Source organism: Pelodiscus sinensis, chromosome 5, assembly GCF_052426305.1.
Source record: "Pelodiscus sinensis isolate ZL-2025 chromosome 5, ASM5242630v1, whole genome shotgun sequence".
Taxonomy (NCBI): Eukaryota; Metazoa; Chordata; order Testudines; family Trionychidae; genus Pelodiscus; species Pelodiscus sinensis.
Genome location: NC_143056.1, coordinates 48222264 through 48234356, shown reverse-complemented (window position 1 = coordinate 48234356; position 12093 = coordinate 48222264). Strand labels below are relative to the sequence as shown.

Genomic DNA, 12093 nt, shown 5'->3' with positions numbered 1-12093 from the left:
ACAGGAAGCCCCTGCCCCGGGCTTCCTGGAATCAGCCGCTGATCAGTTTCAGCAGCAGCTGACTTGGGGACGCTTGGGGTTCTTAAGTTGAATCAGTATGTAAGTCGGAACTGGCGTCCAGATTCAGCCGGTGTTGAAACTGATCAGTTTCAGCAGCTGCTGAATCTAGATGCCAGTTCCGACTTACATACAGATTGAACTTAAGAACAAACCTACAGTCCCTATCTTGTACGTAACCCGGGGACTGCCTGTAGTTGCAACATGTAATTGCAGGCAGTCTCATCAGCCCATCCCTGCCATTAACTTACCAAGTTCAGTCTTGAAACCAGTTAGTTTTTTTGCCCCCACTGTTCCCCTTAAAAGGTTGTTCCAAAGCTTCACTTTTCTCATGGTTAGATTAAGCAACAAAACTTTCTTAGTGTTTTCTTACCTGCAGCTCTTCGTTATCTAACAGCTCTCTACTTTTTCTCTGTAGAAAGACTGCTCTAGATTCTTCTCTTAACTTCTGAAGCAAGACTTCATCCTCAGCTGGCAGCTAAAATATTATAATATTATTATTTGTATTGCAGTACTCAATCCCTAGTTAGGACTGGGGTCCTGTTCTGCTAGGTGCCCTATGAACACATCAGAATATAAGTCTTTGTTTTACTAAATATATTTACAGTCTAACCCAGAGTGGGAAAACTCTGGCCCAAGGTTGGATAGGTTAAGCTGCTTGAGGGCTACCAGATGCTTTAGTTACTTGAGCATCTGCAGGCATGGCCACTTGCAGCTCCTAGTGGCCATGGTTCACCATTTCCAGTCAATGGGAGCTGCAGGAAGCAGTGGCCCGCCAGTGGCTAACCCTGACAAACCTTGTGCACATGGCATGTTGGAAGTTCCTGGTCTAATCTGTAAAAATATAAAACCTAACAAATAAATAGGATGGAAGGAAAGAGTACATTTTTATAGTGTAGTATATATGACCTAAATATTTTGATATAGTGACATTATAAACTTCGTAATACAAACTGGAATTATGTTCGCTATGGAGCTAAAACCACTATATTAATTTCTGATCCCATGAAAGACAAACAACTGTAAAATGTTTCAAGTCACTGTCTCCTATTATTTCTTGATTTATAGCCCAACTTTGATGCATAAAAATACCATTTCATATCTTTTGCATGATGCAATTCTTGCCAAACATCAGACACAAAACAATATCCTGGTCAATGCAATCTAAAATCCTTAATACAGTTCCTGTGAATTTATAAGAATTTTCAAAACGTAAATTTCATATTACTGCTTCATTACATACTTTTGCCAAACAATACACTCAGATGTGTGCAATGGATTTTACTAGAACTTGAGACTGTATGGAATGCTAGTGCAATCTATATTTTAGTAGTACATTCAATCCCCAGAATCCTGTAATTAGGAAGATACCATTTTATACAATGGATGCATATGTGAAAAAGTAGACAAATATAGTTTTTACTGATTAATTAAAGGTCTAAAATAGCAAATCCTATTTGTATTGTAGGGTTAACAATTCTTATTTTTTGATAACTCCCCACTTTCAAGTGTCTGATTTTCTTTTCAAATAATGAAAGGCTTCAAGAAAACATGTAAGGCTGACATGAGCATTCTATGCACTAATATGAAGGACATTTATCAAAGATCATGGCCAAGGACTAGCCATTGGTTTTGTTCTTACAGAAGTGAAGCACTTAACCCAACTCCTATTGGGTGATATAAACAGCAAATCTAACCTTAATCTACAAGACCAGTGACCCATCCTTTCGGCAAAATGAGTATATTATTTATAGCTAATGAGAGGTAAGAATGAAGAAAATAAAATAGAAAAGGTGGTTTCCAGATCATAGGGCTTTATATAACACTGCATAGGGATCTAGCTTTCATTCATTCATTCATTCTGGAAAGGTTGGGAAAAGCAGGAAAAAAAAATCACACAATAGATTATTGTGACAAATGCATAACTATTGTCAAACTGTGTGACACCTTCTGCAAATGCTCAGGAAACAGGATAGGGACTTCTAAACACTAGCATTCCAGGGTCATGAATTGAATGTAAAGGTTGGAAAGATGGGAAGTGGGTTTTCAAGTTCTGAAGAGAGAGAGAAAACAGATATTTTATGCTGCTTAGTGGCCAACCCAATTACCAAATTGGCTACAGCATTAGCAAACTATTTCATGGCTTAATCACATCCTCCTCAGCAAAAAAAAGCCAGCAAGCAAATGGTCTGGTAGCACTTTATAGACTAACAAAACATGTAGATGGTATCATGAGTTTTTGTGGGCACAGCCCACTTCTTCAGATGACCGGAGTTAGCTGTATGAGATTCACGATATCCACAACTATAGGAGGGAAAACACTCACCCACAGCTCTCCTAAATTCTAACACAGTGAAACTTTTGTTACTAAAATGCTAGTAATAAATAGGTAAAGATTTTCTGCTTTGAGTAGTATAGTCAGGTGTAAGTCGCTCCGGATATACCACTTACCCTGTAATAAAAACGTGGTATATTCATGTAAGATGTATTAACACTTTTTCTTCCTCCTTTCCATTCCATATAGTATTTTGTAAACAAGTCCATTTCTTCATCCTTTAGCTCTTGTTCACTTTTTTTAGCTGCTTAACACAGAACAGAGTATCTTACATTTTACCCTCAGGTAGAGAGATTGCTTTTAACAAAGTGTTGGGTTAAAAGACATCCATTTTACTGTTACATAATTGCATTCTTTTAAATAACCAGTGTCACAATGATCTGGATCATCTGCAAAAGGCATAAAAGCCTGAAAAATAGCAGCCATACATCATGTTTGTTTGCTCCCCAAAGGCTTGCAGAAGACTCTCTCTCTGCTAATATCATATGATCAGAAAGCTTTGAGCGGAGGAAGGCAGGGCTTTGGCTGGCAAACGCAGGGAGCAGCAAGCTCTCTGATGCTAATTTTTTTAATGTAATTTGACTACAAGAGCACTAAGTCACCTCAGAGTTTTAATGTACATTCACAAGGAAGGTATCTGGGGCAACATGACTCCCTTCAGAGTAATGCTACTATTGGATGAGGCTAAGTAGGTCTAGACTCCTGCTACAGATGATCCAGAATCTGTGTGGCTGGAGCTCAATTTCCCTGCAGTTGCACAAGATTTTAGGGCTATGGTCCTTGCACACTACCACAAACCCTTGAAACCTGTTTGTTTCATCATAATGTGAAAGTCAAGAATATGCACAAAAAGAGTTCATATTCTACATTTACATTTAGCGTAATGTTCTGCATATATTTAACAAAGACTAATGAAAGCTTAGCTATTGCTAAACGTACTTATATTAATTTAATTTTTTTGCATTTATTATTTGTAGAAATCATAGATTAACTATAATGAAAAACTTGGCTTTCACCTTCACTTATTTTTTAGGCCAAGACTATTTCTCCCTCTCTCTTCATATAATTCACCGAGGAGAAATTACTGCTGTACATTACAGCTGCATTTCTTTTTAATGAAAATTTGGATAAAAGTATGGGGACTCTACTCCATTCCTAGGAAGTATTGCATGCAAAGTTGAAAGTGTCAGAAACTCTCTCTGGACATGTCTAAATAACTGCAAATAAAGTGATAAACTGATCTTTGAAGAAAACTATAACAATTCCAACATTATCATTAATGTGAATGAAAAATAAAAAGCACTACATTTTATTCAGTTATAATTAAATAAAAGTACAAATTACTACATATTTATTTGTATTTTTTTGTTTTTTTACACAAAAAGTATGCAAATACACTACTTAGGCACTAAGATACCACGGGCAGGGGCTGGGCATACATGCCTAAATACATTAGACAGGCATATATCCTGCCCATCAAAGATACCAAGCAAGCTGAGGTCCTTGATATAAACAAAAATTTGTCTCTGTTGTTCTAAAATCAATTGTGTGGCAGTGCAACCCTGAAAGTTCTTAGGATTCATACAATAGCTGAAGCTACTTTCTACTTCGGAGGCAAGTGCTTTTGAGACTCATTTCTTCAGGCATCAATTTCACTCAGAATGCTTTAACAATATATTGTGGTGGGAAGGGGCAGGAAATATTACCAACATCAGTGCAGACCCAAAAGCACTAGGACTAGATCAGCGTTTCTTAGGGTACGTCTAGACTACATGCCTCTGTCGCCAGAAGCATGTAGATTAGGCTACCCGACATAGTAAAATGAAGCGGCGATTTAAATAATCGCCACTTCATTTAAATTTACATGGCAGTCTGGAAGCGTGGGTGTCGACATCAAAGGTATTTGTCGACCACCCAGGTAAACCTCATCCCAGGAGGCATACCTGGGTGGTCGACAAATACCTTTGATGTCGACACCCGCGCGTCCAGACTACCGCGCTGAGCCGACAAACAGCTGATCAGCTGTTTGTCGGCTCAGCGCGGCAGCCATGTAAATTTAAATGAAGCGGCGATTATTTAAATCACCGCTTCATTTTACTATGTTGGGTAGCCTAATCTACATGCCTCTGGCGACAGAGGCATGTAGTCTAGACGTACCCTCAAACTGTGTTCCGTGGTACACCGGTGTGCTGCGAGGCAGTTGGAGGTGTGCCTTGGAGATATGGTGACCATATGTCCCTTTTTTCTGGGACAGTCCCAGATTTAAAGACACCCAGCGCTAGCATGGCGCAGCAGCAACTCCCTGCCTGCACCCAGCACGTAACCAGCTCCCTTGGTGCTTTTCCCTGGGTAGCCAAGGGCACTGCCAGTGGTGTGCAGTTTCCAGAGCTCTGAGCTCCCATGCACCATGCGCTGCTGTCCAGCAAACCCCTCCCCTCACAGCATAGCCCTTCCCTCCCGCTGCGGGACTGCCTCTGCCATGCGCAGCCGCTAGCCCGGTCTCTTCCATCCACAAATGGCCACCACCGCTGCTGGAGGGGGAGGGGTGCTGGTTGGAGCTGGTGAGCCTGCGCAGTGCTCAGCTGGAGCACTACAGAGCGGGGTACGTTAGGGCTCTGCTGCTGTGCTCTGTGCATTGCCCTTTCTCCCTGCTCCTTCCCATTCCACTGGGGGAGCAGCAGTGCATGAACCCGCTTGCTCTGCCACACTCTGCAAGCCAGATCTGGGAAGGTGGGGGTTTTCTCCCCCGCCCCATCCCCTGATGAGAGTCAAAGCTGGTGCGGGGACTGGAATGTGCCACTAACATTAGCACCGTGGGCAGCCTAGCTTCAGGCCCGGAAACAGTCCTGTCTTGACAGCAGCTGGGGCCAGGGCTGCAGGGACTTCTGGGGCCTGATCATAGACTCCAGCCCCACAAACTGGATGCAAAAGGTGGGGAAGGGGCTCGGAGAGAACTGGGGGAAGGAGGGTGGGAGATGAAGGGGCTTGTGCTAAGGGGAAGGGGGTAGGGCAGGAGAAGAAAGAGGAAGATAGCAAGAGACAGGGTGGAGGAGAGACAAATGCCGGGGGGCAAGTGGAGTCAATGAGGAAAAAGGCAGGAAGAGGGAGGGGAGGTATTAGCAGGGGTGGGAGGGTAGAGGGGACAGGATGATGCTGGGAGAAGAGGGGAAGGGCATTGGGGGCAAGGGGAGGGGGAATGTGCTGGGAGAAGGGTTGAAACGAGGGGTGGGCATGAGGAAGGCAGGAATGGAGCAAGTCATGTGTGAGAGCACAGAGGGGCATGAGAAGAACTGGGACAGAGGGTGGTGAGGGGATGGGCATCAAGATGAGGGGACAAGGGGGGCATGAACAGTGAGGGAAGGATGAAGTACCAGGACCTGCAGGGATTAGGGAAAGTGCAGGAGATTCTGGGAGTGAAGCAGAAGGGCAGACACCTACAGGAAAGAGACCAGCACCAGAGGAGAGAGGGTTCGGTGGGGGCCAAACTCATCCCCTGAGGGTAGGAAGATGGAGGGAAAAATTCTCAGAGGGGGTTATTTTCTGGTCATGTGTCCATCTTGACCTCGAGAGTCAGAGGCATAGTAAACAGAGGTCAGGTTTTACTATATTTTTTGGTTCAGAAAATATGGTCCCCATAGGGGGAGAGAACTGAGTTCAAACGGCCATCCTTAAAAGGGGCAAGCTTCCTTTTTTCCCCTCCTCTAAAGTCCTTGGTGTTCCCCGTAAATCAAATTACTATTTGGCGTTCCTCGGTCTTAAAATGTGTAAGAAACACTGACCTGGAATCTACCTTCCCCTCGCCCAGGCACGGACACAGAATGTAAAACATCCTACGGGCTGCATAACGTGCAGCAGGAATTTGGTGTATGTGGCCAAGGAGGCATTTTAAACACGAAAAGCCGAAGCGTGATTTGTATGGGAGATCTCAGCTCTAGTCCCAGGCGTGGGGCTGGCCGGAGCCTCACGGCCACCAGAGAACTCCAGCGGGGCCCCGGGCTCCCTGCCCAGCAGACAGCATTGGGCCGGCCGGATGCGGGTCGGCGGGGGGGGGGGGGGTGGAGAGCGGCTGCCGGGAGCAGTTTCTGATTCGCAGGACCATAAGGAACAGCTCCTGCAACGCGCCCAGCAGTAGCCGTTACCCCGCGCCGGACCGAGCCAGAGACGCTCCCCCTCGCACTCAGCGCGCGCCCCTTCCCGCTCGCTCCGTGCTCCCCGCGCACTCACAGCCGGTGCAGGCAGCCAGGCGGCCCCGCAACGCCTGCTTCCACGCCATGCCCCGCCACGCCCACATCCGGGTTACTGAGCCGCCATCATGTGACCACCTGCTAAGGGCCCTGGCAATTCCTTCCGGTGTCTGCGGCCTCTCCCATAGACCTTGTACGTGCCTGTCGCCTAAAGCTTTTGGCGCTGACACCGTGCCCGTAGCCAACATGGCGGTCACAAGCAACTGAGGCCGCTTTACTGTGCTCTGCTCTCATTGGATCTTTCTGATCACATGAGCAGCACGAGCAGGCAGTATAGACTGGCGCGAGCTTGGATGGGGAGCTCTGATTTGTAGCTAGTGTTCAGTGAGTGCGAGAACAGGTGCTGAAGAAAGGTTCTTCCCTACGCAGAGGGACTGTCCGGAGGCTCAGTCATTTCCTGACCCGCCCCTTCGGCTACAGGAAGCACGTACCAGAGCCGCGCGACTCACAGGTGCGCATTGGGGAGGGCAGCCAGAGCATGGCCCGCGCGCGGAGCCCACAGGCTCCGGTCCCTCGCACGTGCCGCGCGCCCCGCGTAGGCTGCCTTGGTGCATTGCATGCTGGGAACTGTAGTTTTCAGCGGGCGGCACTAGTCGCTGGGGCATGAGGAGTGTGTGGCCTGTTGCCCCGCCCCCGCGACTTCCGCCGGTTGGCGCTTGGCGCTGGTGCCTCTCACGGGCTCCCTACCGTAGCGCCGAGGCCTCTGGCGGCGCTCTGGCTCTGGATGCGGCTGAGCCGACCCAGCTTGGGGGGTCGGAGCGTTGCGCTGTTGCCATAGGCCCGAGCGATCAGACGTCACTAGTCGAGCCCGGAAACTCTTGAGACTGGCCCAGCAGCGTGAGCTTCAGTGGCAAGGCGGCGAGCTCGTGGCGTTAGGGAGCGATGGCCTCCTGGTGCCTGGGCTCCTATTTTCCCAGCTCGCTTTGCGACCGTGACATTGGCTGGGGGGTTCTTTTGAAAAGTGAAAGCTGAATCTCCTGCCTAATTCAGCAGCTGGGGCTGTAAGAAATAAACCAAATCGTGGGAAACTTGTGATAAAAATGATCACAAGAGTTGGCAGGAAAGGCGCTTACAGTGATCCTTTCTGTCCCTTCCAAACACATAAGATAACAATGGCAGTACTGGGTCAGACCAAAGGTATCCTGCCTTCCCACAGTGGCCAATGCCAGGTGTTCCGGAGGGAATGAGCAGAACAGGTAATCTAGTGATCCCTCTCCTGTCATCCATTTCCAGCTCCTGACAAACACTCCCCTTCAGTTATGGCTACACTGACTACAAAGGCTTGGTTATCTCTGTGAAAACAGGTTTCGTTTAAATGTGGAGAAAAATGAATAGTCTGTGTATCTGCAGTATGTCAGTGCCTGCCTTTACAAATATTTATCACAGGCTGTAGGGGTGCATCTACACAGTACCCTAACCTCAAAATAAGATACGCAATTTGCGCAATGCAAATTGTGTGTCTTATTTCAATTTTATTTCAAAATAGCTTCTTTTGAAATTTGTCGCGTTTACACAGCGTCAAATTTTGAAATAACGCCCTATTTCAAGACATCTCTTAACCCTTGTAGAACAAGGATTATGCGGATGCCAAAATAGCATACCCGTTATTTTGAAAAATATATTGAAATAACAGGTGGCTTGTTAAGATGCAGGGTAGCTATTTCGGGATACTAGAAGTACAGTGTAGACATACCCTAATTCATGAGGAAACTTTGGTAGAAACCCCATATTCAAATACAGGCAGTTTTTCTGTGGCTTTTAAGTGAGCAAATGTTGAGTCTCTAACCTACTTTGAGTAAGGTAGGTCACTTTCTGTGTTGTAAAAATATAAACGGAATTGTAATACTGTAATGAAGTTACTACATCGGAGATGCATGTACTGATGCATGTACTAATTATGTATTTTTATGGCCTCTTTTCTGAAGGTAATTTCCTGACCTGATTTGGATGACAGTAGCAGAACAACTCTTATTTCTTAGGACGTCTACATCACTGCTTCCCTATATTTATGAAAAACCTTAAATAGCACCAGTGCTTGGGCAAGCACAGCGAAGTACAGAACCGCCAAGCCTCTTTCTTGTGAAGAGAGATGTCCCCTCACCCTTTATATTGTTTGGCAGTTTAAAATATTTCTTCTTTTGTTGATTAAGGAATTTGCTATTTTACTTTTAATACAAATCTTAAAAGCTCCAGTGTGACCTTTATTCAAAAACTTTTGCAGCTTGATACTCTGTAAGACTTTATTAGAAAATTTCCCTCAAACAAAAACTTCACGTTCCACTAGAGCTTTCCTGGGGAGTGTTCTGAGTATATGCATTCTCCTCATCATGGCTTTCTTCTATGTCTCTAGCTTCTTGGGTTTGCAGACTTTGGGGAAATACCACCTGTTTTGGCCTGCTCCAAGGTTCCAACAGCTGTTTGCTATCATCTTCCGTCTCCACAACAGGGAACATGTTAAAAGTTTTATTACTACTTCTCAGTCTGCAGTACCAGTGGATCCTAACACAACTCATATGCTGTCTACTAAAACCAGATCGGAACGTAGAGATGGAGAGAAAAGAGAGGGCATGGCTAGAGGAGACACCTCTTCTCCTCATCCTTTTTCCCTGTTCTCTGCTGGAGCTGCCAAAAGGAGATCAAAGAACCAAGAGGAACCTTTCATGATATCTAAAAGGAATGGTATTCAGCCACCAGAAAAACCTTTGAGTGTGGAGGAATGGGAGGAACTGAGGGAAGAATTTAAGGCAGTTAGCAAGTTTGAATATGTAATGCTAGAGCAAATGATCAAATACAATAGCTCCATAGACGTGGCCAAATCCTTGCTGTCTATGGTGGCAACGAGAAAAGGTGACATCAGTTATAATTTATTGGTCAAGTACCTTGCGCTGTGCATCAAGCAGGAGCAGCTAGCAGAGGTTTTTGATGTCTTTGATATAATTAAACTCAGATTTAAGACTTTGGAACCTGGGGCTTACAGCCTTCTGATTAAGGGATTGAGTGGTTCTGATAGGTGGAGAGAGGCTTTGTTGCTACTGGAAGAGATAAAAAAAGTCATGACACCTTCAAAAGCCAACTATGGAGACTGTATCAAAGGGGCCCTCAATAACCAAGAAATAAACTTGGCATACGAACTGTATCATGAAATGCTGGCTAAGGAGTTGATACCAAACTTGGATACACTGCAAGCGTTTTTTGATACTGGCAAGTGTGTGAAGGATGATCAGTTAAAAAGTGAACTCTTAGGAATCCTCCTATATCTGAGAGAAAATCAGATATATCCTGGAGAAACTCTTATGCAGAGTATAAAGCTATGGTTTGAAAGGTAACTATCTCAAAAGCTGTTACTGAGAATTAACTCTGACCCATGAAGACTGTTGTCCAAAGGCCCTGAAGCTATTATATTTTACCTTTTAATGCTTTCTAAAAAGCATTGCTATAATGTTTTTATATGTACTTTGAATAGAGAGTTTTACAAGGTCTAAATTTCCAGTCACAATTTTTATCCTTTAATTTTGTACTTTTGATGCATTGTGTAGCAAATTCTGATGAGTCCCACATGTCAGAATTTTTGTGTTCACTAGTTCTTATCTTTAGTTTGGTATGTGTGATATCAAATATTGAATGTTAATAAGTATCAGTATTTCCTTCAATGTATATTCTTTAGTGTCAGTTGTACAAAATGTGTACAGTTTCCCTCTGGGGTGCAAGAAAAGAGTGAATATCTTGAGAAAACAAATTCTGACATTAACACCCCAAATGGGATTCCACTTATGTTATTTTGTAACAAGTTTAATATCTCATGCAGTCAGTTTATAAACAAAAAAGTTTATTTTTCTAATTAAGCCCTGCAAATGCAACTTAGGATCTGAGTGTCAGACTGGTATATTATCATTTTGTGCACCATCACCAGCAGTAAAAGCTCTGTAGGTCAAATTGGGCCCTCAGTTATACCCATGCCAAGGATGTTAAAATATGGTTATCAGGCTAATTGTATAGTCAAAACAATTTGTAACAACTACACAATTAGTTGATAGAACTGCTCTGCAGAGGAGTAGCTCCAGGAGCTGACTGAAGCTGGAACTGAGCAGTCCCAGCTCATGCCAATTCCGGAAGCCACCCACATTGCGGCTTTCCATTTTAAATGTAGTAAGAGCAGGTAGGCTCTTACTGCATTTAAAATGGAGTGCAGCATCCTGGACGAGCACGAGCCTGGACTCTTCAGTCCTGGCTCATGCTGAGTCCAGCAGCCCTTGTTCGCAGCAGCCTGTCCTCTTTGCCTTGAACAGGGGCTGCTACTGGAGCAGCCTCTCTTTTCACAGCAAACAGGACTAACTGGACAGGGGCTGCTCTGGCACCTGCTCCTGGCTGTGGTTAGCCCAGGCCACCACAAACAGGGGCTGCTTGGTGGCAGCCTCTGCCTTTGGTGAGTCTTGGCCCGCCGTGGGCAGAGGCTCCTTCACAGTGTCCTCCCCTATCCCTCTACTCCCTCCACTGACTCTGATAGAGGAAGCATGGGGTGGGTGGAGGTGGGACAGGCGGCACCACAGAGATGGAGCAGCCTCTGCCCGGGGCCAGCCCTGGCTCCCACGAACAGGGGGTGCTTGGAGGTAGCAGGCTCTGTCTGCAGAATGGGGCCCCGCTCCCCACTGGGACTCCTGTGGGCAGGGACTGCTTCACAGCAGCCTTCCCTATCCTCCCACTGCATCTGATAGTGGTACCTGCAGGAGCAAGTGGCACCCCAGAGATAGTGCTGGGGAGAACCGGCTTTTAAACCAGCTCCCCCAGCACTGGTTCCTGTTCCGCCCCCTTGCTGCCTCTCAGAGACAGAAAGGAGGGGGTACGGCAGGGATCATGGGGCCAGAGGGGACTCAAGCAGTCCCCTGCTTGCACCCGTTCCCACTGCAGCTGCTTCAGCCTACTGGGCTCTTGTACATTTCAAAAGCTGAAGTGGCCAGAGTGGGAACACGGGAAATAGAGGACTGCTTGAGTCCTCCCGCCGGCCCTGTGCTCCCTGCAGTGCTTCTGCTTTTGAAATATACAAGATCCCAATGGGGCTCTTGTACATTTCAAAGGCTGAAGTAGCCGCAGTGGGAACCAACGGGAGCAGGGCACTGCTTCAGTCCCTGCTTGTGCCATTTCTCTGCTGTGCCCCTGCCTCTCCCCTCAGAGACTGTGCTGGAGGGAGCTGGGCTTTTTGCCGGCTCTGCCCCAGCACCGGCTCCTGCTCCCTCCCCTTACTGTCTCTGATAGAGGCAGCAAGGTGCGGGGAGCAACTAGTTGAGTTGCTACTTCACTACCCAATAAGCTTATGAATACTGGATAGTTGACTAGTCACTTACACCCCTAACCCATGCAACTGTGGCTAAGGTTGTATGGATGTGGCTGACTACAAGTGAGTATACAATTGCAGTGTTCAAGAAAAAAATGGAATCCCGTTCCATCTTTCTAATCTATGTT

At 45.9% G+C, this 12093-nt stretch overlaps 2 protein-coding genes across 7 annotated transcripts in view; one reads left to right on the top strand and one right to left on the bottom strand.

Annotated features, from left to right (window-relative positions):
• Window positions 1–7451, bottom strand: part of PPP2R3C (protein phosphatase 2 regulatory subunit B''gamma) — a 32907-nt gene extending 25456 nt beyond the window's left edge. Inside the window, exons 1-3 of one of the 4 annotated variants that reach the window (XM_014570780.4) lie at window positions 7324–7451; window positions 2509–2636; window positions 431–535 (exon numbers count right to left, since the gene is read on the bottom strand). In XM_014570780.4, the coding sequence (XP_014426266.1) occupies window positions 431–535; window positions 2509–2601 (198 nt within the window). In that variant the 5' untranslated portion in view covers window positions 2602–2636; window positions 7324–7451. Of the gene's footprint in view, window positions 1–430; window positions 536–2508; window positions 2640–6171; window positions 6595–6616; window positions 6825–7323 lie in introns of those variants that run through there. The other 3 variants (XM_006117689.5, XM_014570779.4, XM_006117690.5) reach the window with 3 other exon arrangements.
• PRORP (protein only RNase P catalytic subunit) overlaps window positions 6950–12093 on the top strand; it is a 99836-nt gene continuing 94692 nt past the window's right edge. The window contains exons 1-2 of one of the 3 annotated variants that reach the window (XM_075926928.2): window positions 6950–7087; window positions 8562–9958. In XM_075926928.2, the coding sequence (XP_075783043.2) occupies window positions 8964–9958 (995 nt within the window). In that variant the 5' untranslated portion in view covers window positions 6950–7087; window positions 8562–8963. Of the gene's footprint in view, window positions 7088–7695; window positions 7833–7864; window positions 8437–8561; window positions 9959–12093 lie in introns of those variants that run through there. The other 2 variants (XM_006117687.5, XM_006117688.5) reach the window with 2 other exon arrangements.